This window comes from Athene noctua, chromosome 12 (assembly GCF_965140245.1).
Source record: "Athene noctua chromosome 12, bAthNoc1.hap1.1, whole genome shotgun sequence".
Classification (NCBI taxonomy): domain Eukaryota; kingdom Metazoa; phylum Chordata; class Aves; order Strigiformes; family Strigidae; genus Athene; species Athene noctua.
Window position 1 is genome coordinate 13,152,401 of NC_134048.1, and position 26,436 is coordinate 13,178,836.

Genomic DNA, 26,436 nt, shown 5'->3' on the forward strand with positions numbered 1-26,436 from the left:
TTTCTGGGGAAACAAAGCTGTTGTGTTACAAATCTGAGTCCTAAAGCATGGGGAATGGATCTGGCTTTCTTTGGATAAAATCTCAAAGATGCTGTTTCCCCTTCCATTCTCTCTCGCGTGCCATTTGCATGATCTGCAGTCTTAGCCAGAGTCCCTCCGACTTTTTTTGTGTAATGCTGCGAGTTTGTAAGCAAACGTGATAAGCCACTGAGAAGACCAGCAGCACTGTTCAGGAATGTGAAGTATTTCAAAGTGGCTCTTTCTAGAAGTGAAGCAGATTCTTTCTGTGTGGATCACAGCTCTTGCTGCACGGAGAAACTTTCCTCCCTTTCCTTGAATCAGTGGTGGGAGGCCCCGCAGGGGAAGAGGTCCACCTCTCACCTGTCCTATTGACCTCACTGTACTTTCATAGCTCTGTACCTCACCCCTGCTTTATTGTGCCACTTTTATTCAAATAGTCTTTAACAGCAACTGGTAAAATACCAAATTCTGCGTGCTTAGAGTCTTCGGAGGAGGTATGTTTCATCTTTGGAGTCACAATATGACTCTATACGCTGCCTCTCTAAACAGCCATAGAAGCAGCTGTGTTTATAGTGTCCTTCTGCCTGACCTCGGGTTTTATTTCCCTTGTGACAATCCTAGATTCACTGTTAAGCACTGTTACTCCTGTGACACTTCACATACCGAGAGGGACAGCAATAAATTAGAGCCAACTTCATTTCTTCCACTGGAGACGTTATCCCTTCAGGGACAGTTGCTGGAGGTGGTAAATAGTGCTTTTCCCAACATCCCGGGATTGTACGATTAAATAATAGGAAGGCTGTGTGCAATTTGTCTTCTTGGCCCTGGGGAAGAGGATAGCAATGGAGGCATGAGGCAGTTCTCTGCTGGCTCCGTCCAGACTTAGGTGGCAGTGGTTCACAGGGAGATCCTGGAAGGAGTAGCCTTGACCATGGAAGTTTGATTTATCTGTAAGGTTTCCAGAATGTATTTTGGGAGTGAAATTTCCAGTTTGTTGAAAATTATGATGTTTCTTCTGAGGTTTGTCCCAGCAAGCGTAGCCTGTGTTGTGTTGTCATTGTGCTCTTGGTTCTCTATAGTGAGAGGGAACCTCATTGACAAAGCAGGTTAGCACAAAGGGTGCCTTTTGGAGCCCCTGATAAGAAACCTTGCTGGGTTTGTTAGTTTGGGCCCTCTGCAAGAGCTGCTGCTACCAGGAGGAGACAGTGGCTGGTGCTGGGAGGGAGAAGCAGGGTTCAGCAGGTGGGGTGCTGCATGAAAGGCAGCACTGCAGGCCCAGTGAAGGGGAAGGAAGGACAGTCACGAGCTGTCAGATGTCTAAGGAGTGATAGATAGAGTTATGAAATTGGGAACATAAGTAGGAGAGGGGCAGGGGGCTACTAGGTAGAGAGGAGGAGGAGGAAGTGGCTGTGAGCCTTGCCCAAAGGACGAGTTGGGAACCATTGGTCCAGGACTGGAGTGCAGGACAGAAAACCAGTTTCCTTTATCTGAGACTAATGGGCTGTATGACGTGGACAAACTGGCCTGCTTCCCTTTGCCTCAGTGATCCAGTCTGCAACTGAGTGACCTCACCTCTTGCCTTCCTATGTAAGAGCTTCCGTAGGCTCCCTGGGCACAGTTCATCCTTTTGACTTCTACCAGCAACTACTTCTCACTCACTTATCACCGAAAGGCTTATGCACCTTTGCTTATGGACCACAGCTGACCACATGTTTTCTGACAGGTTCAAAACTGGAAATCAGCAAATACAAATACTGACCTTCCCAGAGTTTTCCTCTAAAGAGCCGGGATGTTCAGCTGCGCTGCTGAACCTGATGCGCTTCTCTGCCAGCCCTGGTGTGAATGCTCCTTCTTGCCAGTAACATCAAGTTGCCTGCGGCACTGGCTGGGCATGGCCCACATCTCAGACAGCAGAGAGCTGGGAAGAAGCCAGGTGCTGTTACGAAACAAGTTGGCTGGCAACTGGGATCTTGATGGAAGGACTCGGAAGCGCAGAAAGGTGCATTGCTTTGGGGGATTAATGCCTGCCCTGGCTGGAGCTGCTCCTCACAACCATATTTGGACATATGACTTAATCCCGATCGCTACCCAATCTGCCAGTAATAAACACGTAGATTTAATGCATTCCACCTGGGAGGACAGGCCTCAGCCAAGAAGCTTCTAACTAGGTCACTGATGAGCAATCTTTCCCCTCCCTCTGTGTCATTTTTATTAATCACTTGAAAAATACGTTGAGTAATGATTGCAAGCAACTTGTCAAGCCAATTAAAAACAGAGAAAGGTAGGGCTGTGAAGCTGAAGACAAATGCTGTGCTGGTTTTAAATGAGTGTCTGTAAACCCCACTGACCTGTGAGTAATTACCTCCAAAAAAATTGGCAGCTGTATGTTTCTCAGTGTGAAGGCTTGTTTCTTCTGAATCCACAGGGCAAACAGTTCATTATGGTCCAGAGATGTATCACCAGAGCAAAATTGCTTTGAATCTGTCTTGTAACTGCCCTTAGTCTGGTTTGTCTATTAGCATATAGACTCTTCAGTAAGGGCTTGTCAAAGGGTTTCATACACTTTGAGCATTAAATAAAAATAATACAGAGCACTTACTAGGGAATTTAGTTTCTGTAGATTGAACATAATGTCTCATGGCTTTAAATCTGTCCAGCTAGAAGATAAATTGTCAAATCTTTTTATTTGATGATGCTGAACAGTGTTGGACTTCGAGGGAGAAAGAGCTGCTAGGTAATCTCGCCACCTTCTCAGTTCAGTGTGGTGGGTTTCCCAGGAGTGGTTTCTCTAGGACCGTTCATCTAATTCAGCTGTGCTTGCACTGGGGTTTTTTTCTTTATATTTTACATGTGCCAACAATAAATATTTATACTCTTGTATTCCTTTAACTCTATATCTGTATTTTGTCTTTGTGAAATGTATGCCAGCACTGTGGGTGCTACAAAACAACATTACTCTTTGGGAGACTGTTGCATAGTGTGTTAGATCCTGCTGTCCAGGATGTTTCTTTCCATCTGTTCCTGGCTCAAATCCTCTTCGATTTTAGTTGTTGATTTTGGTTACCATTCATAGATTGAAATGAGATACTAAGGAGGGAGATACAAGTATGCCATGCTGCCTCCTTTTGCCTCTGCTCTGTCAACTGGGTGGCAATAACGGCAATTAGTTACACAAATAAGCTTTCCTGTAGGATAGTTGAGAGCGGCCTTTCTCTAAAACTACGAAACAAATCAAAAAGCACATGCTTTCCTCTTTCCTAAAAGGTGTAACAGCCTAGGTATGTGGAGTGCTAGCACACTAGCCTGCCACTTCTTCAACGTTAGATTCTTGTTTTGTATCCCCTGTGGAGACTCAGGTTAGGGAAGGGGGCAGGAAGCATAAATTGGAGCAGGAGTTTTGTTTTCTGCTGATGCAAGGGACTTGTTTAAAGGCTCCTGCACTTGCCAAGCAAGAAGTAAAATTAAATCGTGATTTGCTCCATGCAGCTGTGGGGGGCTTTTCCTGCTCTCTGTCTTGTAACTCTGTTGCAGCTGTCGCACAGTCAAACCCCCAGCTTCAAAGTTTCCTTTTTTCCCTTCCCATGTAAGTTGTTTTATTTTTTCTGTGTAAGTATTTGCATGCCTGAACCCACCTGTGTCTTCTGTCCTCCAGAGTTAATGAACTCTACGTGGATGACCCAGACAAAGACAGTGGAGGTAAAATAGAAGTGAATCTGAACATCAGTTTGCCAAACCTGCATTGTGAATGTGAGTACTCCCTTTCACTTACCAATTTTCCTTTGTATTTTAAGTAACACTTGAAATGGGCCCAAAGTGGTACAGTGGCCTTTCTTCTTCTATAATAGGGTTAATGGAGATCAAGTAGCTGTAGCCTTTGCCAGTACCCCGTCGCTTTCTGTTCCAGGCCAGGACACCTGTTTTCTTGGACCCTGTGCTCTCTCTGCAGCCTGTGTTAGTGACGGACCTCCCTTGCTGGCCTCTTTCTAAATCTCATTTTCTTTTTTCATAGTGATCTTTTTGTCTCTGGGAGCAAGAAGCTTCCCAAGTTTCACTCATAACTCTGAACAGACCAGCTAGTTGTTGGCTTTTCACAAATAACCTGGCTTGTCCACCTGAATTTTTTCTATTTTTGTAACTGAGATTGCAGTCATCTGTCAGGGTATGGGAGATATATTTATGTCAGATAGGCAGTCTGAAAAATTAGGTTATGAGGTTCTTTCTGAAGAGCTGGTATAACAATTAATATTTGACAAATGACGTTACTAGTACAGTTTAGTCAAATGTCAGGCAAAAAGATGTGGATTATTTTCCCAGTAAAAGCAGTGCATGCTTTTCCAATGCAGCCGTCCTGTCACTTCTTTTGTTTTGACTTTTGTTTCCTCCCCTCCCACCCATGCAGTAGTTGGACTAGACATCCAAGATGAAATGGGAAGGCATGAAGTGGGTCATATTGACAACTCGATGAAGATACCTCTCAATAATGGGGATGGCTGCAGGTTTGAGGGCCATTTCAGCATCAATAAGGTGAGTAGGAATGACAGTGGGTGAGTGTGTGCTGGCTGGGGAAATGCTAGCAAGATCCATTTGTAAAATGCTCCTGAAAATCTGTGTGTCAGTGTCTCTTCTGTAGCATGTACGTTCATGTCCCTAATCAGGGGTAAGGTTAAGTCTCTCAGTGCTGCAGAACAGGGTGGGCAGAGGTGGCTGTGTAGTTAGACCCACAGAGAATGTGTTAGATCAGGCTTTTTCTTCATTCTCCAAAACAGGTAATTGAGATAGCATTGCTTAACAGCAGAGAGTGGCTCTGTTGTGGCCAGTGCTGTCTCTTTCAGTGCAGCAGCCTAATGTTCAGGGGATGTATGAACTCCCTGCAAATGCTGAATGGCTTCTGTGTTTACTTGTCATGACTTTTGCACCTCCAAAATGTGACTCACTGTGCAGAGGTCTTTGGCAATGTCTCTATCCAAGTGCTCTTTTGTTCCGAGAGCCGCAGAATGACAGGAATGTTCCCTACTAGAGGCTGCCAGCATAACAGAAGTGGCTCCGTGCTGAGATGCTTGGAATACATGCACGCGGCCTCTGCGCATGCTTTGTTGGGATGCTCCGCTTCTGTCTCAAAGAATGAAAATCCAGGCCTGGAGGAGGCTCCTCTCTGGGATGGGTGTGTTCAGAATTGAATAATCTTGCTATGTAATGCTGGAGATGACTAGCTGGGGTGGGGGAGGCAGTGGTGGGGCCCACTGATGTCCTAAGAAGGGCACACCCTTTATTCACGCCTCCTCATGTACCACAGGCTACAAAATCCTACTTCCTTCTTTTCCTCCCAGGTCATGTTAAATCGCATCTAAAAATAACAGACAGAACCTCTTACTGATTCTATGGCATGGAAAGGATTAGGGACTTAAAAAGAGGCTGTTTCTTTCCTTGCCTCTAAGCCACCAAGATTATTGGCAGCTGATAGTCCACAAAACTGAGAAAGGGCTTCTTGAAAGGTAGTTCTTGTTCTGTTGATTCCCAAAGCACAGAGCTGAAATACTTGGGGTTTTGTCTGCCAGATGTTGTGTGTTCTGCTCACCAAAGCAACTCAAGAGGAGGTTGCTGTATGTGGCAGTGAGGATCTCCCTTTTCAGCTTAATCTATGAAAGGCCACTAGTTGTATTGTCTCATATAATGGTGGGGACTGCTGTCAGAGGCAGACCCAGGACTTAGAGCTCTGAAAACCTGAACCTCTCATGTATGAGCTGGAAGTCTTCAGTCCCTGGGCAGAAATTGTACGGGCTTCTGTATGAGCTGATATCTGGAATGGGACGTGGCCAGGCTTTGAAACTTGACTAAGGGTTGCACTTGCGTGTTATTCTCAAACCTGAAGAGGGAGGACAAGGTATCAGTGAGATGATTGTGTGTACTACTTACTGCAGTCTGCCACCCTGTTTACTGAGCTGGTGCATGACACAGCTTGTGTCCACACCTGAAAGTGTTCCCAGGAGTGCACTGCTGTTCCTCAAGTCATTTAAATTAGCTTTCCTGAAAGCACATGGAACCAGCATGTGGCCTCCCATGGCCCTGCTGGTGAGGTGTTGCTGCAGAGAGCACAATGGGCACCAGTTGTATAACCATCCTCCCACTCTTGTCTTAGGCCATTTGAGATTGCTCCTCAGTGTTGCTTAATTTTCCAACCTTTTCTCGATAGGAAAAAAATCTTGCACCCTCTGTAACAGTGATTGAGCTGAATCTGCTGAAAGACTTCATAGAGTAGAGCTAGTGACCTAAAAAGTGTGTGCATGCTAGAGTGATCCCATCAGAATGACACCAGTGCTCATTTTCTGTCTTGGAACTGAGTCCTTAGGTGACATCTGTATTTTTCAGAACTTTGTATTTTCCTCTGTTTAAAAAAAGAAAATCCTGTACTTGGGAGGGCTCTTGCCAGGGCTAGAAGCCAAAGATCTAGGTCAGTTTGTAAGGAGAGCCCCATGGGTTTTGGTGGGTTTTTTTCTCTTTTTATATAAAACTCACTATTACACACAAACTTCTCAAATGTGAGGTTGCTCATGACCAGTACTACAATAAGAATATATCCACAGCTTTCTTGGATTGTTCTGCAGCAGTGGGCCCATTTACAAATGCGAGATGTGGGAGTAAAATGTTAAGCAACAGTTTGTTGCCTGTCAAGAGACATGAATCTTATTTTAATAGGGATGAAAGACATAGCCTTAAGTGTTAGGAATCCCTAAAGTTGGGAGTGATCCACTCATCACCTCCTAGTCAGCAGCAGTAGCAATGTAAGAGTGCCAGACTCTGGGGCTGCGGGATGTTACCAATCTCTGCTCTGTGCAGTGTGGTGGTGTTGGTCAAGTGCAGAAAGGTATCTTAGAGCGTTTCCCTGACATGCTAGAAGTTGTCCACTGCTAAGTAGATACAGCCGGTCAGGCTGGATGGATCCAGGCATTTCTGTTTCGTATCACAGAGCCTAGCAATGCCTTGAGGGATAAAATGTGAAATCCTGTCTTCCTTGTCTTGACTAATTTTAGGTCCCTGGTAACTTTCACGTGTCAACACACAGTGCCACTGCACAGCCTCAGAATCCTGACATGACTCACATCATCCACAAGCTCTCATTTGGGGACAAGTTACAGGTGAGTTTTCTCTTCCCTGAAAATTCCCTGGCTCTAGGGGAATGAATGCAATGAAAGTGACTTTAATATTAGACACTTTGGTTTTATGTAAGGGCCATGTACAGTGTGGGGAGGACATAAAAAAGGACTGCCTGGATAAGCAAGTCCATCCCTTGCATTCATGCAAGGAAGACTTTGCAGACTGCTTACATGCCAACACTTCAAAAGGAGCAGTGTTTAGTCATAGAGTAACTTTGCTGTTTTCATCTGAAACTGAAAGTACTTTTGGAAAACTATGTGGCTGTCTTTCTGCAGAGAGTAGAAATGAGGATTTGTGGCTTTGCAATATCCTGTACGGTACTATTTTCAGTATTAATACAGCAAACGAATCTTGACTGCCTTTGCAGAGGGGCAGTGATGTACTAAGGGAAGATGTGTGCTCGCTACTGTCTTTACCATGGCACCAGTCAAGTTCTTTTTAATTCACTTCACTGTACTTGTATAGTAGACACCTATTAGTCAAATTTGTTCTATGAAACACTAGACTTAGAACTGCCAGTTCCCTACTGGGAAGAAGCTGAATGTGTGCACTTGCCCAGTGGATAGAGTTTCACCAGGTGCTGCAAGTTATGTAATAATTCCTGATTTCTCAATAAGGACAGATTACAGCACTTCTCTAGCCTACTTCCAAGGAGCTAGCATCATAGGTGGGAGTTATATATGTGCACACCCAGTTTGCGACTCACCCTAAACATTGCTTACCCACAGTCTCTCTGTAATCTTCTTTCCTCAGCACAGACGTCTCATTAGTCTGCTTCTTGTACACCCACTTCCAAAACCCTTTTTCATGCTAACAAGTCTAAGCATTGCTTTGTAGTCTTCTGATTCTGCTCCCGGCTTCTTTTAGGAAATATCTTGTGTGGGAACGCTGAAATATTAGCATATAAATAAGCTTGGCTTAATGTCTGTAAAGCACACTGAGATTATGAAAAATATTAGGTAAGTGCTAATAGGGAGTTCTACAGTTTGCGTGGGAAATCGGCGCTTTAAGGTAGCGTTCCCATTGTTTTATCATGGAGTCTTTGAGTAATGGAACTGAAGTGCGAATCAGCATGAATGAGATGAGAAGCCTGGACAGTTGGGGGCAAAAGAGCAAGCGTCTTCAGTTCTGGTGGTGAGAAACCTGTCTAGCAAACATGTAGTTGGCTCCTGATTTGGACAAGTTCTGATTAGTGTTTTCAAAGTTCAAAATAACTAATCATCATCTCCATACACAAGAATGGAGCATGTAGGTGCTGCTGATCCTGTTGTCAAACATGAGTTCAACAGCACAAATTAAAGAAGGATATGTTCACTAAACAGGTGCTACCAAGACTCAGCAAGCAGTGTAGAGAGACAGCAAGTACGGAGAACTTTAAACCTATCAAGATACACCTTTGAATATTTTAGGTTGTCTCCACCTGCTTTGATGTAATTTATGCTCGCATTTCTTCAAGAGAGTGAGGAGCTTCTCATTCATTTGTCATGTGCTGGGGTTAGTTCTTTTTAGGTTGTTAACAGCTCTGTCAGAGTGATCTACTAAGGTACCTGCTGTGTTCTCCAGAAAAAACAGTCTGGTTTGTAATAGAGATTTAAATCTCATCTGGCACTGAATGAGCTTCAGTTCTTCAACGGTAGTTCATGCACAACAGTGGCAGATTCTTTGTAGATTTTTTTTTTCCCTCGTGTAGATAAGACCAAAATTCAAACCAGTGAGGTTCTTGCATGTTCAGTAATCCAGCAGAGATATGGAAAGTCGGAGACTATACGTCTTTAATCATAGAATTCTCTTGAGTGCTAGATCATGGTGTTGAATAATGCTAGTTTTAACCTTGTGAGAGGTCTTGTCTTCCCTTAATAGTTGGTTGGAAGTTATTTTAGCTTGCTGTTTGAGTTTGCCTGAGTTACATGTCCAGGTATATGTCTTTGTATGTGTTTGTAGAGGTTAAAACCTAGGGTGTTCCAAGGCCTTGGCAAGCATCTTTTTGAGGTCCGTGTTGCAGGAGAATAAAGTATTGGCACTGTTAAACCACTGACTAGCCTCCTGTGCTACTACTTCAAGCACTAGATTTGGCCTTGGTACCACAGGACAGTCCTGAGAATGTCTGGCTAAACAGGCTTGCTTAAGTGCTCTGTTGCAAAGCAATTTTGTTACTGTGGCCAAAAGCTTAGTCCTTGATGAAGTCCCTCCAGGTACTTAATGAGGTACAAACAAGTATGTTCCCCCAAGGAACACACCTGTGCACTTTGTAGAGCAGATTAATTAACAATCTGTGGACAGCAAGTATTGTAATGGGAGTCCAGAATATTCCACAAGGAAACTCATGGTAAAACAGACTGGTAGTTGCAAATGCCATCCATGTTGCAAAGATGAGAGAGGCAGATGCACCAAAGGATCTGATGGCACAGGAACAGGCAGATGTGGAGATGTCTGGGGGCTCTGGATTTTTTCTTGGATGAGATGTGGGGGATATGGTATAGGGGAGAACTTGTAGAGTAGGGCTGATGGTTGGACTCGATGATCCCAAGGGTCTTTTCCAACCTGAATGATTCTGTGATTCTGCTTTGTCTGTGTGGAAGCTCTGTAACTCACAGCTTTGCAAACTCACTGTCTATAGACATGCAGAGCCGACAACTTTTACGTATAAACAGAAGTGTGGATGCTGGGGAGCCAAGGACAAGAATGTAGATCCAAATATACAGGCAACTCACAGGAGAGATACAGTTGTTTGCTGAGTAACCACTCAAATATTTACTGTTAGTGTTTGAAGTAGACCTTAAAGTCTCTGGCCTACATATGCTCTAAGAGACTTCTCAGCTGTATCAAGAATGCAACTTAATACTGTAGCCCAGACTAGGGGCTTCTCTTTCTTCATATGCTTTTTACAAGGAGTAAATAATATGTACAGTCTGCATGTGTAGTTCGGAAATGGTTGGTGTTGTGTAAAATATTTCAAATGCCAGCAGACTGAAAGGCACTATAGCAGGTTCAGCTGTTGCTTTTGCTCTGTGCTTGTTACCAGCACCTTGCCAGTTGAACTTGCTGATGATTTTGTCTCTCTAAAATTTCCTTTCTTGGGAGAGAAACGGGTTCAGTTGCTGCTCCCTCCAAAGCATCATCCACTCTGTAGCATTCAGAACAGGGAAAAAGCCATTAGGATGTGACAAATACATCCACATACATATCAATTGTTGAGAGGGTCTGGGAAGGAGATTGCATTGCCCTCTTGGTGAGGTGAAACTGTCACACCCATGACCAAATACTTCTTCCAAACTCTTCTTCCTGTTGTCTAGCTTAAGGTCAGGATTTTCTAGGTTGTGGAGTTATTTGTCCTTTCTGTATAGCTTACTGTACATTATGTGAATGATGCAACCTCTAATCTACAGCTGTTGCTGTGGGGTTTTCCCTGTCTAGAGAGTTCACAAATTGATGGTTCTGTTGGTGGACATCAGGCTCCAGATCATAGTATGTGGAAGGCATGGGATGGAAATCCTGTTATTCTGGGCAAACAGATACTTGCATGCCTGGGACCAGCTGCAGGAAAAGTTGAATGGATGGCAGTGTTGGCATGTGTCCTTCCCATCTCCAAGGGCATAGTGTGCATGGCGTGAAAGCTGGGCTAATACGTTAAAGCTGTACAAGCCCAACTGTTCTGACATGAGCTACCTTTACAGAACTCTTGAGTTTTAACCTGAATATGACTCCCATTTATTTCCCTTTCAGCATGATAAATTAATTTCAGTTAACTATGCAAAGCTCTTGTGAAATTTAATTGTGAGATATTTCCTAACAGGCCTCTTCCAACTGCAGTTCCTTAAACTTTGGAGTGGTTTTGGAGTTTCATCTTGTAAGACATTGTGAAATCAACTTTTTTACTTGGAACCAACCTCTGTGATGATGGTCACTGAAAGATGTTTCAATTCATCTTTTACTGGGTTGAGGCTTTGTTTTTGGAAAGGTTGAAACAGGTTGATCTCCTTGTTACAGGATAGGATAGGAAAGCAAAGATCAAGAGTACCAAGTCAGAGCATAGTTTCTTCATATAACTTTTTGCTTTCCAGGTCCATAACGTTCATGGAGCATTCAATGCCTTGGAGGGAGCAGACAAACTCAGCTCAAATCGTATGTATTCTTGGTGGTTACAGGTCTTAGCCACTCTCTGCAAGAGGGAAAACAGGGCCATTCATGCAACACTGGTGTATCCAGAAGTCTTTAGTTTGCCTCTTTAACCAAAATGATCCAGACATTGCTGACTGACATTTCCCTTTTCTCCATAGAGAAGGCTTAGCCCAAAAGATCCTTTGGTCCTTTGCAGCCTTGTCTCCAGCTCTGTATGGCTGACTCAGAATTACTGAGTTTTTTATCCATATCCTATTCCTGTAGTTTCCCTTTGTTGCTGTAACCACCACCAGAACTTCTCCTTGTTCTGTGTTGCAAGTTAGCTCTTACCTTGAGTTTTACCCTGTGGCTGGAAGGATAGACATTTTCATTGCCTTTCTTTGTGATCAGCAATACAAAAACAAATTTCCAGTGCTTGCTACAATTCAGCGTAGTTTTTCTCCTTCAAGCATTCAGGCTCCTGCATGGTATCAGTCTTGTCCACTTCTTGGAACAAAATTTCTATCAGTGTTCCTGAAGCAAGACAATAGTGGGTTTTGTTTTTTTTTTCCTCCAGGAGCCAAATGTCATTGTGTTACAGTTGGCCAAAGGATCCTGCAGAGAAATAATTTAGAACTCAGCTTTAGGACTGTTTCAACAGATGCAAAAAATGGCACAAGCCATTTAAATAATTGACAAAAAAATTAATAATTGTTAAGCAGCTGTAGGAAAAAGAAGAGAAAGAAAGATGGTGCACAAGAAATGGGACTAAACAGGTTGTGATGCCTCAGCTGCTTGTCAAAAGAAGCTCAATGAGCTGTAGCTCTAACCTGAGCTGGTTCTTGATTTAACCAGGACAGCTTTTTTGTGGTACTGACAAATCTTACATTTATAGTTGCAAGCAGTTAGGAAGGTTCAAGTGGCCTAAACTCATCTCCGTGAGTTGTGGTATTACAGAAGTCTTAGAATGGTGGGCAGGTTTGATGTCATCCAACTACCTTACAAAGTTTTGTACAAAGGACATAAATGTAGGTTATGAAAGTGTCACTTTGTCACAGATCCTGAGATAAGGAGGAGGGCGATACCTTTTCTGTGACTTACTTGGGGTATTTTTAGTTGATTTTGCACATTTACCTTGAAACATTGTGTAGGCTGTGATTCCTTTCTCTGAATGTTAATGTGTACTTCCCTTTCCTTTCCTGACCACAGCTCTTGCATCTCACGATTACATATTGAAGATAGTCCCGACGGTGTACGAAGACATGAGCGGCAAGCAGAGATACTCATACCAATATACTGTAGCAAATAAGGTAAAGAAGCAGGTAGTTCTCACAGAAGCTCCTCGTTGCAGCCCAGTGGATGCATGGAGGATCTTCAGTCATCATCCCTCCTCCCTCTTGCTCCTCTGCTCTGCAGCCACGTACATTTGTTTGTAGGCGAGCAGTAGCCTCTGCTGGGAGAAGGAGGAACTGAAGCTCTTCAGTGTGGGGCTTCCTGTTGCTCCTGGTGTGGCGTTTTACCAGGGTTGGGATTGTGAGGGCTTGTCAGAGCAGGTAGTGGTATTGTTTTAATGCTAAAGAAAGGTGTTCTTACTCCTGACTTTTTCATATGTCAGTTTAACTGATCTAGATTTTTACAAATTATATAGAAAGTTTTTACCACCTGTAGGAACTTTGTGTCAGTATGTGTGTATGTGTATGTGTGATTTGTATGTATGTGTCAGTATGTGTCAGTATGTGTCAGTATGTGTCAGTATGTGTGATGTGTGTGATGTGTGTGATGTGTGTGATGTGTGTGATGTGTGTGATGTGTGTGATGTGTGTGATTGATGTGTGTGATGTGTGTGATTTGTGTCAGTATGCATCTGGATGGAAACTGCAATCCAGCTGAACATACAAAAAAGCACTTACATGTCGTTTTATTAATAAAACAGTCTCAAGTGTGATGGATGTATCAAACAAGGAAGTTCACAGAGTTTTTAGCTTTTTAACAAAGGTTAATTTCAGATATTAAACCACTGAACCTGCAGCAGCAGATATGTACTACTTGATTATTTCACAATGCCTACTTTATTATAATAGATTATGATAGTTATTGTAACTTCATAATTATTAAATTAATTTACATTAAATGTGAATATATTTGTATTTTAATAATACAATATATTGAACTTTTTTTTAAAAAAGACCCTATTTACTTTTTAAGGTAAAAAGCCTCATTCAATTTAAAATTATTTGCCAGTCAAGTTCTAAATGCAAGTCCAGAATCTGTTTATAATATCTAATTACTGCTAGTTTGCCATAACTGAGAATCAAGCATGTACTCTTCATGGACTAGTTCTCAGATTAACGTTCCTGTCTAGTGACTTTTGGGCTTGCTTGCACAGTGTGTCTCAATGATTTGGATGTCTCCCTCTATTCAGATTACAATGTATTTGTTCTGCTTAATGTCACAACTGTTGTTCTGATAAGACTCTTGCGACGCAAGTTCTGAAAGTAATTTGGAAAATAGACAGCAGGAGCTTTTGACACTTCTGTGAACATGGTTGCAGATTGGGGCGTTTGGCCAAGACTGACTCATTAGGGCAGGATTGCTGGTGGAGAGAAGGGGAGAGGAGGGAAAGAATGAGGTCAGTTCTATCACAACTGAAGTGCAGGGAAACAGTGCTGCCTCTGCACTTTCTCCTCATTAAAAATAAAAATTCTCTTATTGGTACTTTTGTCCTTGTCTGTCTTACTGATCAGTGGGAAACAGAAACTGGAAGCCATTGGAACAATCTGGCACAGATTGACTAGTATGAAGAGATGGATAGTCTTAAGTGTGGACTGTCTGTCTCCTTCCCCTTTTACCTCCTAGACCCTCTGTTTCCTCATTTCCCCAGATAGCTACTGTCCTGAGATATGCTGCAGAACTTCTGCAGTAAGAGCCCTGAAAATATTATGACTAGGGACTTCAGCTGCATTTTGCTTCTGTTGTCATCCATGGAAAAAAACCTAAGTAGAGGGAAATTTGGAATTTATATGAGATTAATGAAGGAGATAGATGCTGTTTGACTAGCTCCCTCTGAGCTCATAGAATAAAATTATATTTTTTATATCATGCTCATGGCTGCCCTATTGCATGTCCTTTCTTTCTGAAGCATTTGGGGTTATCTTTGTCTCTGTGTGAAGGAGAATTAAAACAGAAGAGGTCATCTCAGCTGGCAGGCATGTCATAGGGCTGAGGAAGGGAGGAGCAGCTGGGTCAAGAGGCAGCATGTGCCATGTCAGTGCTGATGGCTTTCTTTGGACTGCGGAGTCCTCGACCTCCTTTTCTTTGAGTTTTCTTCAATCTGCAAAGATAAAGGTCCTGATCCTTGAAAATTGATATATATTTCCACTGAGAGCACAGACAAAATACTATCTTAAAAAGATGTGACTTTTGATACTAAGTTAGTATCTGTTCTACACTGGTACTGTGCAGTATGTCTTGTTGGGGTGTTGTGGCTGATTGATTGCCCTGTACCTGTTACTAAAGAAACGGGTTAAAGGAGATTATCACTGGCAGTCTGAAGATGTCTCTCCAGCTTGAAATATTTTCTGAATCTTTGCCAGTATTTTCTGTATACAGTTTCATTTTGGTTTTCAGCGTGATTTTTAAACATGGTTTAAACATGGCTTTATGTGATTCATACTGAGTGAGCAAAGCATTCGCATTGTCGCTCCCAATGCAAGGGGGGGCCTTACAGATGGAAGCTGCTGCTTGCTATTCTGAGTGGATGGACAAGAAGGGATTTTCAGGTTCTAATTTTCAGGAACTAAATTCCATTTCTTTGATGAATATCCCAGTATACAATTTACATACTGACAGCACAGAAACTTCACCTGCAACCACTTAGAGACTGCTTGTATTTAAATAGAGCAGATCTAAGCTAGAGAAATCAATGACAGCCTTTTTATTTACTTCTGTGCGGCGGGCGGAGGAAGCAAGCAGCCGATTCAATCTGAATGATAGAGCAAGCTTCAACTTTATTGAAAGAAATCACACCTTATATAAGCACTCTACAATAAGCATGCATACTACTCACAAATCTATTGGATACATGTAAAAAGCTACATTATAATATCCCAGCCCCTTGTGGCATTTCAGATATGTCACAACACTTCTGTAACTTTGAAGGAAGGTGAGAGTAAGCAGCATCACTCTCTGTTCCCAGCTGTATCATTATCAGACTGTAAGAAACTTATTTTCCTATTTGATAAGGATTGGGCTGGGCAGTCATACAGGAATTAACTGTTTGCTTCTTTCAGTATGATCATTACTATAAAAACCAGTAAAGTAAGGGCCAGATCCACAGAAACAGTTTTATTGCAGACACTTTATCTGGAATGAGATTGCTCACATTTTCTGCCATTTTCCTCCCACTTTCTTTTCTAGGAGTACGTAGCCTACAGTCACACTGGCCGCATTATCCCAGCTATCTGGTTTCGTTATGATTTGAGCCCCATCACAGTGAAATACACAGAGAGGCGACAGCCTTTGTACAGGTTTATCACATCGGTGAGTTACCCTAAACCAATAATTCTCCCTTCTCCTGCCTGCCTTTCATTTCTCTTCTGAGCCTTTGCTGTCTAGAAGAATTGAATTTCTGCTTCAGAGCATTGTGACATGATTGAGATAAAGCAGTACATCACCGCAATTGTGCTGAAGTGTAAGTAAGGTAGCTGGTAAGCTCAATGCTTGACAATTTGATTTAACAGCTAAACACACGAAGAAAAAAAATTATCCTATTCCAGAAATGCCAAACTCTGTCTAGGCAGGATGGGCACTATTGCAGCATATCAGAAACTTAGAAGTAAAGCTAATGTGACATGCAGTAAAGCATGCTGCAATAAACCATCTCTAATGGTGAGATCCAACTTGCAGAGAATGCAGGGCAGTTGTTTTACTCAGTGCTGCTGCTTGTCTTAATATGGGTTTGCCAGTCCCAGGCATTTACTCCTGGGTAGAATTGGAGAAGAGCTGCATTATCAAATTCCAGAGGTGTTTTCCTGACGAGCTGTGTTTTGATTTATCCAGATAACATCCTGCAGTACTGATCTCAGCATCTATAACAAAGCTGTACCGTCCAAACTGCTAGTTGGGCAAAGAGCTATTTAAAGATCTTCCAGAACTTTAAAAAACATGTCCTGAGTGAGTTGGCTTAAAATTTAAGCTGCAGTCTGCTGTGCCAGTGAGGCATGGTAGAATGTAAAGTAATTGATAAATTGGCTGGAATGAAGACCTCAGATTTCGATTTTTGAACTGTTTGGATATTTTAATTGGAAGTAACATAAACAGTGTGGCTGTGTTGCACTTAAAGATCATGATTTTGCAGCTTCTGATAAACACCAAGTTCCCTTCACTTAACTTTAGAAATGTGTGTGATCTCTAGGACACACAAATACCAAGAAAAAGGAATTTGAAGCAAAATCTAAATGTTGTGATTTAAGACATTCCCTTCTTAACAAGTCTGTTTGGTTTCAAGACAGAATTCTGAAAAAGGTCAAACTTCAATATTTTATGACTTGGCATCTCATACTGCCTCTACTTCTTTCCCTAACAATATGCTCTCATAGGTTTCTTATGCATCTTGTTGGGGGTGAGGGTGTGGAGGTGTTTGGAAACGATTGATAGCTGGCATTATTCTTTGTCACGTCCGTTGCTAGCATTGATTTACTGCTGATATGCTGTTGTATGCATATAAATAGCATCTTTGTTGAATTTGATACCATGCTGCAGAGTTTACATAAGGAGTCCACAGGAGAGGCTTTCCTCACTGGTTGCCACAATGATTTGAGATGGCCCCAGTCCCTTCCTATCTGTGAAGTTAACCAGGCACGTGCTGGCTGCTGGACTGGTGAAGAAGAATTTTACAGTTGATTTTGTCTACTTTGTTTGGTCTTATAAATGGCTATAGTATCAAGCAGCTCAGTTGGGGCCATTCCAATTGAACGTCCTTCCTATGGGGAGATGTGGGTGACGCTGGTATCTGCAGTAGCTGTTCTGCACTACGTCAGACAGGTGTGCCAGACCCCTGTCGGACGTGGCTGACTTAGAGGCAGATCCTTGTTACAGATGCTATTTTGTGGCTATCAGTCTGGGCCATCTGGCCCTGGTACAGATGACCTGCTCTTGCCCTCATTTAGGCTGGGAATGTTTCACAGTAAGGTAGCCTTGGCTGTGCATGTGCTACACTTAAACCTTTACAGCATTCAAGGTGGCATTGAAAAGATTGGGGGGAGGGAGCAGTGCTGCAGAGGATCAAAACAGCTTTTGTCCTAGGTTTCCTTGCCCTGTTTTGATTATATGATCTGTTCCATTGTCCTTTCCACTGCTTTAGCCCTTCCTGTATCTCCAGCTTGGCCTTTTGCATCACAGTTGCTCTGGAGACCAGTTAGTGATGATTAGCACTGGGCTGAAGTCCAGACAGAGATTGTGCTGGGGCATCTGGAGTCATTGCCGAATGGGGCTGGCCCTGAAAGTAGCTGCTTTTTCTGAGCAGCAGTTGCTTAATTAAAAAACCGCAAGAGGGGCTCTGGGGTAGGGAGGGATCACCTGTGACTTTTCAGTGAGCAGATTGTTTACTAGGGCACCCATGTGACTTTCAGTAAATTTGAATGTTTTCTGGCGATGTGGGAGGATCCTGTGGGCTTGAAAGAGACTTTAGGGGGGAAACAGTGTCAATGTTGGAGGGAAGGATACACTGTGGAGGAGCAATCCAATGTGGAGGGATCAGATGATAGAGGCGTGTTGGCTGTTAGTAGAGAGCCAGAGGAATCACATTTTGCTGGTAGGAGGTTATCTGATGCTCTTTGTTAGTAATGAATTTGCCCCCCAAAAAACTTCAGCACTGCCAAGAGCAGCATTATAGCACCGTAGCAGAGTCCCTAGGTCTTCTATGTTCCCACCAGACCCACTCTAACTCGTGCCTGCTCCTTGGGTTTTTGTGATTTGAAGAATTATCCTAATTTTCTATATCATGCGAGAGGTGCTTCCTGTGCAGGAATTGGTTTAGCATAGATTTTTACATGTCACGCTTCAAAAAATTCAGTACTAAATAAGATTCTGTATTGCTTGTGGGTCAGTGCTGCCACTGTCATTGTGCTGTGAATTTGCCGTGGATCCTGAGGTTAACCACAGACACTTGGCATAGTGTTTTTGCCTGTTAAAATAGTAGGTTTTACCTGTTAAACTATACTGCTTAAAATCAAGGCATCTCCCCATAAAGAGAAACCATTCATGGCCTCATGTTTGAGGTTATGGAGCAAGGGGTAGAGTTTCACTGCTGAAAATTTATGAGTTCCTTTAAGTGGCCAGACTGAAAGAAGGTTTTATCATGAGGTCAGTCTAGTGGCTGGGAGGGGAGAGCAGGCAGAAAACAAGCCAAAGTTCTGCTGAAGCATTCAAAATCCAAAGAAAAGAATTTTTTTTCCTGATATGAGAGGATTAATCTGCCCTCTAGGTGTGAAAAAAATTGAACTGGAAATAATTGAGAATAGTTGGGGGGGGCAGGGAATATTTCAGCCATGGGACCTGTTACTGATGAGTATCATAGACTCAGTCCCGTGGCATTTTTAGAACCAACGCAGTGTTGTTCTACAAGATGTACTTCAGGTCAGAAAAATCTCTGGGTGGGATTACTTTACTAGGAGTTACCCGAGGATCCTACTGGTCCCTTCTGTCCTTAAAAGTAATTTTCAGATTTTAAGACATCCCAGAGGTCCACAGTCACGTGTCTGATACTTCCCTTTCTGTCATCTTGCTTGTAGCTTTGCCTCCTCTTACATATCCACTTGTTTTAGTGCTTAGGGATATGGTGCAGTTGAGAATGGTTAGAGTTAGGTTAATGGTTGGACTAGATGATTTTCAAGGTCTTTTCCAACCTAGATGATTCTGTGATTCTGCATCCCAGCTGCTATCCTATAATCATATTCTGTTCAAACCCCTTGTTCATACCCCACATTGCATGGTCTCTCACTGCTGTAATTACTACACTTCCGTATTTCTTTTCCTTCCTCCTTCAGTGTTTTTTCCCGAGTCAAACTGTAACCTCATGGAGCCAAATGCAGATCATTCCCAGTATAGAACTCTATTAAATACAAAAAAGTGCATGATGCCTGTGCTGCTAAGGAGCAACGCTCCATACCTATTAGAACTGTGATAATAAAGAAACACAGTGGTGCAGCTTCTGTGCTGACCCAGAGCCCAACCCTGGTGCTGCCCTTTTTTTGTCACAGTGAAACAAGAGGGCTGTGTGCGTGCTGGGATGCAGGCTCCAAGCGAATGCCAGGTGTGTGTGACTCATAAACACTCAGCAGTACAGAGCTGTGCAGATGAATTTATATTTTTTTCTGTTCCCCACCCCCTTGCACTGCTGCACTGAAATCAGATTTTCCTACCATATGATGCAAAATCTTAGTGTTGGATGGGTTTTCTGTTATTTGCGGTGTAACATCTCCTGTCAGCTGAGGTGCTGTGGACTGAAATAACCCAACTCCATTGCGGTCATTTTCCCTGAAAAGTCACCCTGCGTCATGCTCCAAGGGATAACGAAGAGGGGGGCACAGGGGGAAGGAACTAGACTTGGCCACCCCTAAAAATACAAACATTGCCTCAGGCAGGTACTTGGGTTCTTGACGTCTTTATCTGCTGGAATGCCAACTGTCCTGCAAAAGCCACATTTACTGCAGCTCCTCATTTCACCCAGCTCACTAAACGCATGTATATCCTGGTTATAAATACACATGTAAATGAGTCCTTTACTTCTTGGTGCCTTTGCTCACCATTAATGAATTGTTTGTTCTGTTGCCACTGCTAACTGCTTGCCAAGCTGAACGCTCTGCTGTTATTGTTACTCTTTTGTCTGTAACTTTGCCCATGGGGTGTAGTGCTGTGTGGGAGAAGAGACATGGCACAGTAGGTCTAGTGTTGCACCGGTTCCCCTCTGTGTCAGTTGTATTGCATTTTCCTGATACCCTGCTACATCGGCTTAGTGATTTTAGGTTCCCTTCTCTCTCTCGGCTTCTAGCTCACAGCAAAATCCCCGTTTTCCCAGGCAGGCCCTTCTCAGGAGATAAGCTCTGTATCTTGTCCCCTTCTCACAGACCTGGTGTCTCTTATTCTCAGAGCCACCTAATCCTACACAATGTAAAAAGAACATCGCAGTTTTGAGGTAAAAAATGTGGGAGTTAGGAAATTCCAGGTCCTGTGTAATTATAACTTGGTTGTTAAATGTTATTAGGTTGCCTTATGGTGTACCATACTTCCCATGTGAACCCTGCCTTGTGCAGTGCCCCGGCTGGGGTGACACCCTCTCAGCAGCATTTCTTCCCACCCTATGGTATTTGATTGCTGCCTTGTTACTAGCAGGAGGTCTGTATTAACACAGTCCTGAGTACAAGTCCTGTGTTTCCACGAGGACTCTGAGACAGCTATTGTCCTGGTATTGAACCCTTCAAATGTGTTCTCCTTTGCAGTTTCCCTGGGAGGCAAGTTTAGCATTGTCCCCTCTTCATAGATAAGGGAATAGAAGCAACATGATTCAGACTCTGTAACAGGTGCCCCCTGATTTTGGGTGTTTCAAGCCAAAGTACCTTCAGTTTGACATGTCAGAATACTTTTGCATTTTTCTAGCACTTGAGAACTGAAGTAGACTGTTACACTAATCAGGACATTAATTTTTTCCCTAACACTATTCTTGAAAATATGTTTTTACTGGTGTTTAAATAACGCAATCTGAGACATCTTGCATGGAAAACTTTGGCCCACAGAGAGTTAAGTTGGCAGTGCCTTTGTAAGCAGCCCTCGTAATGGAAAGTGTTAGACAGACTTAGCTGTAGGTGTCACTGGTAGCTAGGTTTCTCTGTTAGTCACTGTCCTTCACATGCTATTTGTCTTTTGCCTGTTTGCAAATGCTGTATCTTGTGAAACAGGGAAGACTACAAAGCCGTGGTATTTATAATAGAAAACAGTAGTAGGAATATATGAGCAACATAGATGTTCTAGAAAGCTTTGTTAGGTGGAGTTTAGCCTAGAAAGGAACAGCATTCCTGCTGTAGGTTCCTAGAAGCTGGGATTTATGATTGACTCAAGCTATGATGAGTTCAGGATAGCAGTAAGTTATTCCACTGTAGGGAATGGTTTTCCTGAGTTATTGTCATGTAATTATGTCCCCAGTACTGTTACCCAGTTCTTACTATAATTCCAGAAAATACACTAGCAGTAGGCAATAATATCTTCTCCCCCCCAGTTTCAAGCTATGTAAAAGTTTCCCTCATCACTGACAAACCTGTTTCTCTGTACATTCCAGATATGTGCCATCATTGGAGGAACATTTACTGTAGCTGGAATCCTCGACTCCTGCATTTTCACAGCATCAGAGGCCTGGAAGAAGATCCAGCTGGGGAAAATGCAGTAGTGGTGAAACTCTACCCTAGTCTCCAAGGACAGGAGCTAAGATTGAGAAATCTACCACTACCTGTTTTTGTCTTTATTTTCTATTTGATTGAATCAGTAAGTTTTTCTCTAATCAGGCTGTTCAGTGAAGACATCTTCAACAAATCAAAGAAATCTCCATGCATTTCAGAGCTCTGAAAGTGAAAAATCAATGGAATCAGGGCGTGGATTTCGATTCTCTCCCCCCCGAAAGAGAGGTTGAAATGCCATGTATGAAATACACTGTCAGATCTAAGTAAGGATGACAGTCTGTTCTCTGGGAGGTTCCTATGGCAGTGTACAAACTAGGTAGTAGATTGCAAAGAGTTGAGCTGTCTTGTGGCACTTTTTGGAATTCTGTTGGATTTGCATGATTAGACAATCGACTTTTGTATAAGGTAAAATTATACATTAGGAAGAAATTCCACCCATGGTGCCAAAAAGGTGATGTATATGTTGGTGAGGAATGGAAAATGTTAGTCCCCGTAGCAAACTTTAGAGACAGAGGGCAGAAATAACATCAAGAAATGTTTTGTGCTTTTATTGAAAGCTCTTTTGTTCAGATATGACCTTTCTAATGAAATGAGCAAACAAGAAGAAGCAGCCTTCCCCCAGCTACTTTTTCCTGGGTAATCTGTGATCTAGGCAGTGGAGGGCCCTTCTTTTACTCTGGATGTAAAAGTGGTTTCATTTCTTCCCAGAAACTGAATATCCAGTCTTGTGTTTACAGGTGGCATGAAGTAAAAACCAAACTGAGCAACACAGTTTTATGTGGCCTTTGCTTTGAAAGGGAATAGTTGTCTTTACAGCATTAGCTTTTATTCTTTCTTATGTTTTTTAAACACAGACCACCCAACAGTCTAGATTCTGCACTTCTGCTTTATTATTATTATTATTGTTGTTGTTGTTGTTATTTTGAAAAGGGGTTGTATATTGTATGTGTTCAGAAAAATGGTGCAGTCTTCTGGGTGGATGAGCACAGCTTACTGTCTTGCTTTGTGTGCGTGTATTGAATACACCTGTCAAACACAGGAAGTGTGTCTTTTCAGGGTTTAAGGTGCCTCCCTTTTCCTTTAAAATTCAGTCAGGCATCTTTTCTGAGCCCTAGGCTGACACTGTTCACCCACAGGTACACCAGTAGCAGGGCAGGCATTCCCACAAGCTGGCCCCTGCTGGTAGTTTTTTCATTTTATTCTTTAAAATGGTACCTGAGCTTCCGTGCCCGTTCATTCAAGCCTTGTCTTCTGGGGCCTCCAGTAAATGGAGGCATGAGGGGAAAACTACTGCCAGGTGTGTCTTGCACGTAATGGTAGACATGAGTTCACTAAAATTAGACCAGTACCCACCAGCGCATTTTCCATAGCCTCCTAAATGTTCCTTGAGTAGTAACAGTCTCTGCATGCTTTGTAAGTGTCTGAGATGAGGATACACAAATTTATAAGTGTTCCAGGATGGATAAAAATCGTAAAATAAAATCTTTAACTCAATCAATGCTGTAAATTCTAAGACAGGTGCAGGTTTTCTCTTGGATTTGGGCAGGTTTTCTCTTTCTCTTGGGCAGTGCCCACTGCCCTTTCCTGGAGGCAAAAGTATCCAAACATGCTGTAATAATATGAATCTTTGAATATTCAGTGTTAATGCTAGAGTCAGATGCATTTCAAAAGTATTCCAAATACATGTCTGTTGAAATTGTCTCATTGCTTTGGAAGTAGGGAAGGTAGCCAGTTTTATCCACACCAAAAAAAAGAAGCCAACCACCCTCCCCCTGCCGTCCTCTGCCCTGTAGTGACTTTGGACAAATTACGGCATTGGAATTTTTCCCTGTTCTTATTATGAATTGATTGCTATTACTTTAGGTGTAAACTGGATTGTGTAATTTCCTGTATCTGTTAATGTATGGATAGATTTTATACAAATTTTTTTTTCATTTACAAAAATCAACTTGAAAATGAGATGCTTGTCTTCATTTCAGTGTGCGCGTCCGTGTGCCCCTGAACAGCACCCGCAGGATGGTAGCGGCTGCCCAGTGGGAGCTGGGATTTTCCATTGCAATTGCTTCTCTTGCTGGCTGAAGGATTTCCTCTAATCCACTGTGACCAGCTGAAGCTTACAGCAAAAAAATGTCCTAGTTTTTTCTCTTGAATTTGTTGTGTCTTAGCTCACAGCTTGTGAACTCAGTGGATTACAAGGATGTGATTTTTAATATCTTAGCAGTGCGTCCTTCTTCCAAGCTGTGCAAGAGATCTTTGTAGCGCAGTGGATTGTACTGTTAGTTTTCTGAAGTTTATTTTCTCGTACAGTTCCTTCGACACAAACAAGCAAAGCTGGTTGCAGATTCCTTTTTGTCCCTGGTGTATTATTTCTGCCCTTCTCCTTCTCCCCATCCTCTGTCTGAATTAAATGCTGCCTTCTGTGCAGTCCAGGCCAGTTCTCTAAACCAGACCAGTGAAATTGTTTGTCTTTTTTTGGAAATAACAGATGCATACTTCAGTATGCCTGCTTTCTGTGCCAAAATGTCCACTGCAATAACCTAATAAATCACTTTTTTTTTTTTTTTTTTTACTGGATGTGGAAACCAAATTGTACTCAAGTTCTGGCAAAACTGCTAAGGAAACAGTCCACACCTTAGTTCTCTAAACCAGGTCTTAGCTTTTGAGTACTGCTGAGCTAAGGCTACCTTCCGAGTCTTTTCTAAGTTGTGGTGAGTTTGTCCTTCAGACATGGCTGGCTTGGGTCATGTAATGATGCTGCATCATGTGTTTACAGACGAATCTGCTCTTCATCTCTCCAAATGTGAAAGTGAGGTAGTTAACTGTTACAGCAGTTCTGCCCCATGCATACATGTCTTGTTAGATTTCACTTTTATTTTCAAACACTTTCTAGAGACAAAACGAGCTTAGTTATTCTTTTAAACATCAATGGAAACAAAAATACTTCCGAGCTATAGTGGAAGGAAAATCATTGATCATAGGTGTTCATCCATATTCCTGACTTTGCTCTTCAAGTCAGCATTTTGACAGAAATATTTGTGGTTTTCCAAGAAAGACATCCCTGTATGAAGTCAAATATTTAGAACTTGTATATATTCCAGTTTAAATAAGTCACTAAAGGTACGCTCCATCATATGGTGAGAACTTGTGACATAGGATGCTTTGCTTTGGTAAAGTTAACATTTTTAGTTCTAGGGAAAGCTGTGCTTAGGTATATTCTTGGCATTAGATGGACTGCTGAAGATTATTTTTTAAGAAAAAAAATGAAATGGGGTAAGAAGAAAACCTGGAAGGCATGCATTTGTGAATGATCTGATTTATCAGATACTTGCATTCAGCTACTGCTCTGCAAAAAATGAAATCTGCGGAGTAGATGGTAATATCCATAGTTAATTTCTGAATATTTCTCATTTAAAGTTGCTTTTTATTTGTGTGATACACAAACTGGGCTGAAAATTACTGTGATAAGTATCTGCTTTAGAATGGTCATTTGAAGTTTCAGATGAAATATGTCAATGAGGTGTTTCTCGATAATCCTTGGAAGAAGGGACGGAGGGGCAGGGGAGGGAGGACCTATCCTGTAGTATGTTATGGCGATGTTTAAAGCACTGGTCTTCTGCATTTTTACAGTGGAGATTTTTAAAGAGTTCTGACATTTCTCTTTTAAATTTGCAACCTTATGTTAATAAAATATTAGCCTTTTTAGTTCTATAATTAAAAATAAAAGTCATGTTTTGATTAGCTTCTTGTTGCACTACTATTGCAAAATCAATCTAAAGGGGCGTTTTTCTTTTGTTTTTAATTATTATTTCGGTGAACTAAGTGTTATCACACAATGAAATCACTGTAAGCCAGGTCACTGTGTAGAAAGTTAACACGAGGTTCTTTTGTAATCAGCACTGAGTCATGTCTGGACATTCAGTGCTTGGGTTTGAATAGTACGAAGTGTCCTAACCTCCCCTTTTTTAATGAGAGGTGAGTGGACTGTGCTTGGAACTTGCTGGGTTTGGCTTTAGTCACTGTGCCACTTGGTATATAAAATAATCCGATTTTTGTTCTCCCCTTCCTTTAATTTCCTTTCAGCCTTGCTTCACCAACTATTTGAAAATAAGTGTCTGAGGCAATTATTAAAGATTAAATAGTAAAGAGTTACCACACAGTGAATCTAGGCACTATATTACGAAACAAATTTGTTTTAAGTTCTGGTATTGCTTACTTAACGTTGGTGTCTGCTGTACATCATCTTCAGGCAGGAATAGATCCTACTGCTTCCACTGAACCTCGAGTACAAACTGGAACACAGATTTCTAGAAGTGACAGGATGGTGCTGAAGGTTCCTTACTCTATGTAAAAGATGAGTAAAGGCACTGGGAAAGCTGTTTGTCCAGTTTTCACCCTGCTGCAACTCACTAGTCCAGAAACTTTTCCATCCTATCTTTATAAAGCAAAACCCAACCAAGTGTCTGTGCTGCTCACCCGACTGACTGGTTCACTTCTACCAGCAACCCCCCTTCTGCCATAGATAATTTTCCTTGAGAATATATTAGCTTCTGTCCAGAAAAGATGTAACAGCACGCAGTGTACCTGAAACCAAGCAGTCTGTGCAGGTAAGTTAAGTTTGCAGCTGCGAGGGTGCAGTGACAGGGCCCGCAGCCCCCGCGCCAGGGGCGGGGCTGAGGGGTTTCACCGCGGCAGAAGCCCCAGGAAGCGGCTCCCACCT

The 26,436-nt window shown here is 42.3% G+C and overlaps 1 protein-coding gene across 3 annotated transcripts in view; it reads left to right on the forward strand.

Moving 5' to 3' along the window:
- The window catches only part of ERGIC1 (endoplasmic reticulum-golgi intermediate compartment 1), a 59,967-nt gene extending 34,508 nt beyond the window's left edge, over nt 1-25,459 (forward strand). For all 3 annotated transcript variants that reach the window (XM_074916418.1, XM_074916420.1, XM_074916419.1), the window contains 7 exons: nt 3,674-3,768; nt 4,421-4,545; nt 7,050-7,154; nt 11,235-11,295; nt 12,481-12,581; nt 15,688-15,810; nt 21,602-25,459. In XM_074916418.1, coding sequence (XP_074772519.1) covers nt 3,674-3,768; nt 4,421-4,545; nt 7,050-7,154; nt 11,235-11,295; nt 12,481-12,581; nt 15,688-15,810; nt 21,602-21,709 — 718 coding nt within the window. In that variant the 3' untranslated portion in view covers nt 21,710-25,459. The remainder of the gene's footprint in view (nt 1-3,673; nt 3,769-4,420; nt 4,546-7,049; nt 7,155-11,234; nt 11,296-12,480; nt 12,582-15,687; nt 15,811-21,601) is intronic.
- The last annotated feature ends 977 nt before the right edge of the window (nt 25,460-26,436 follow it).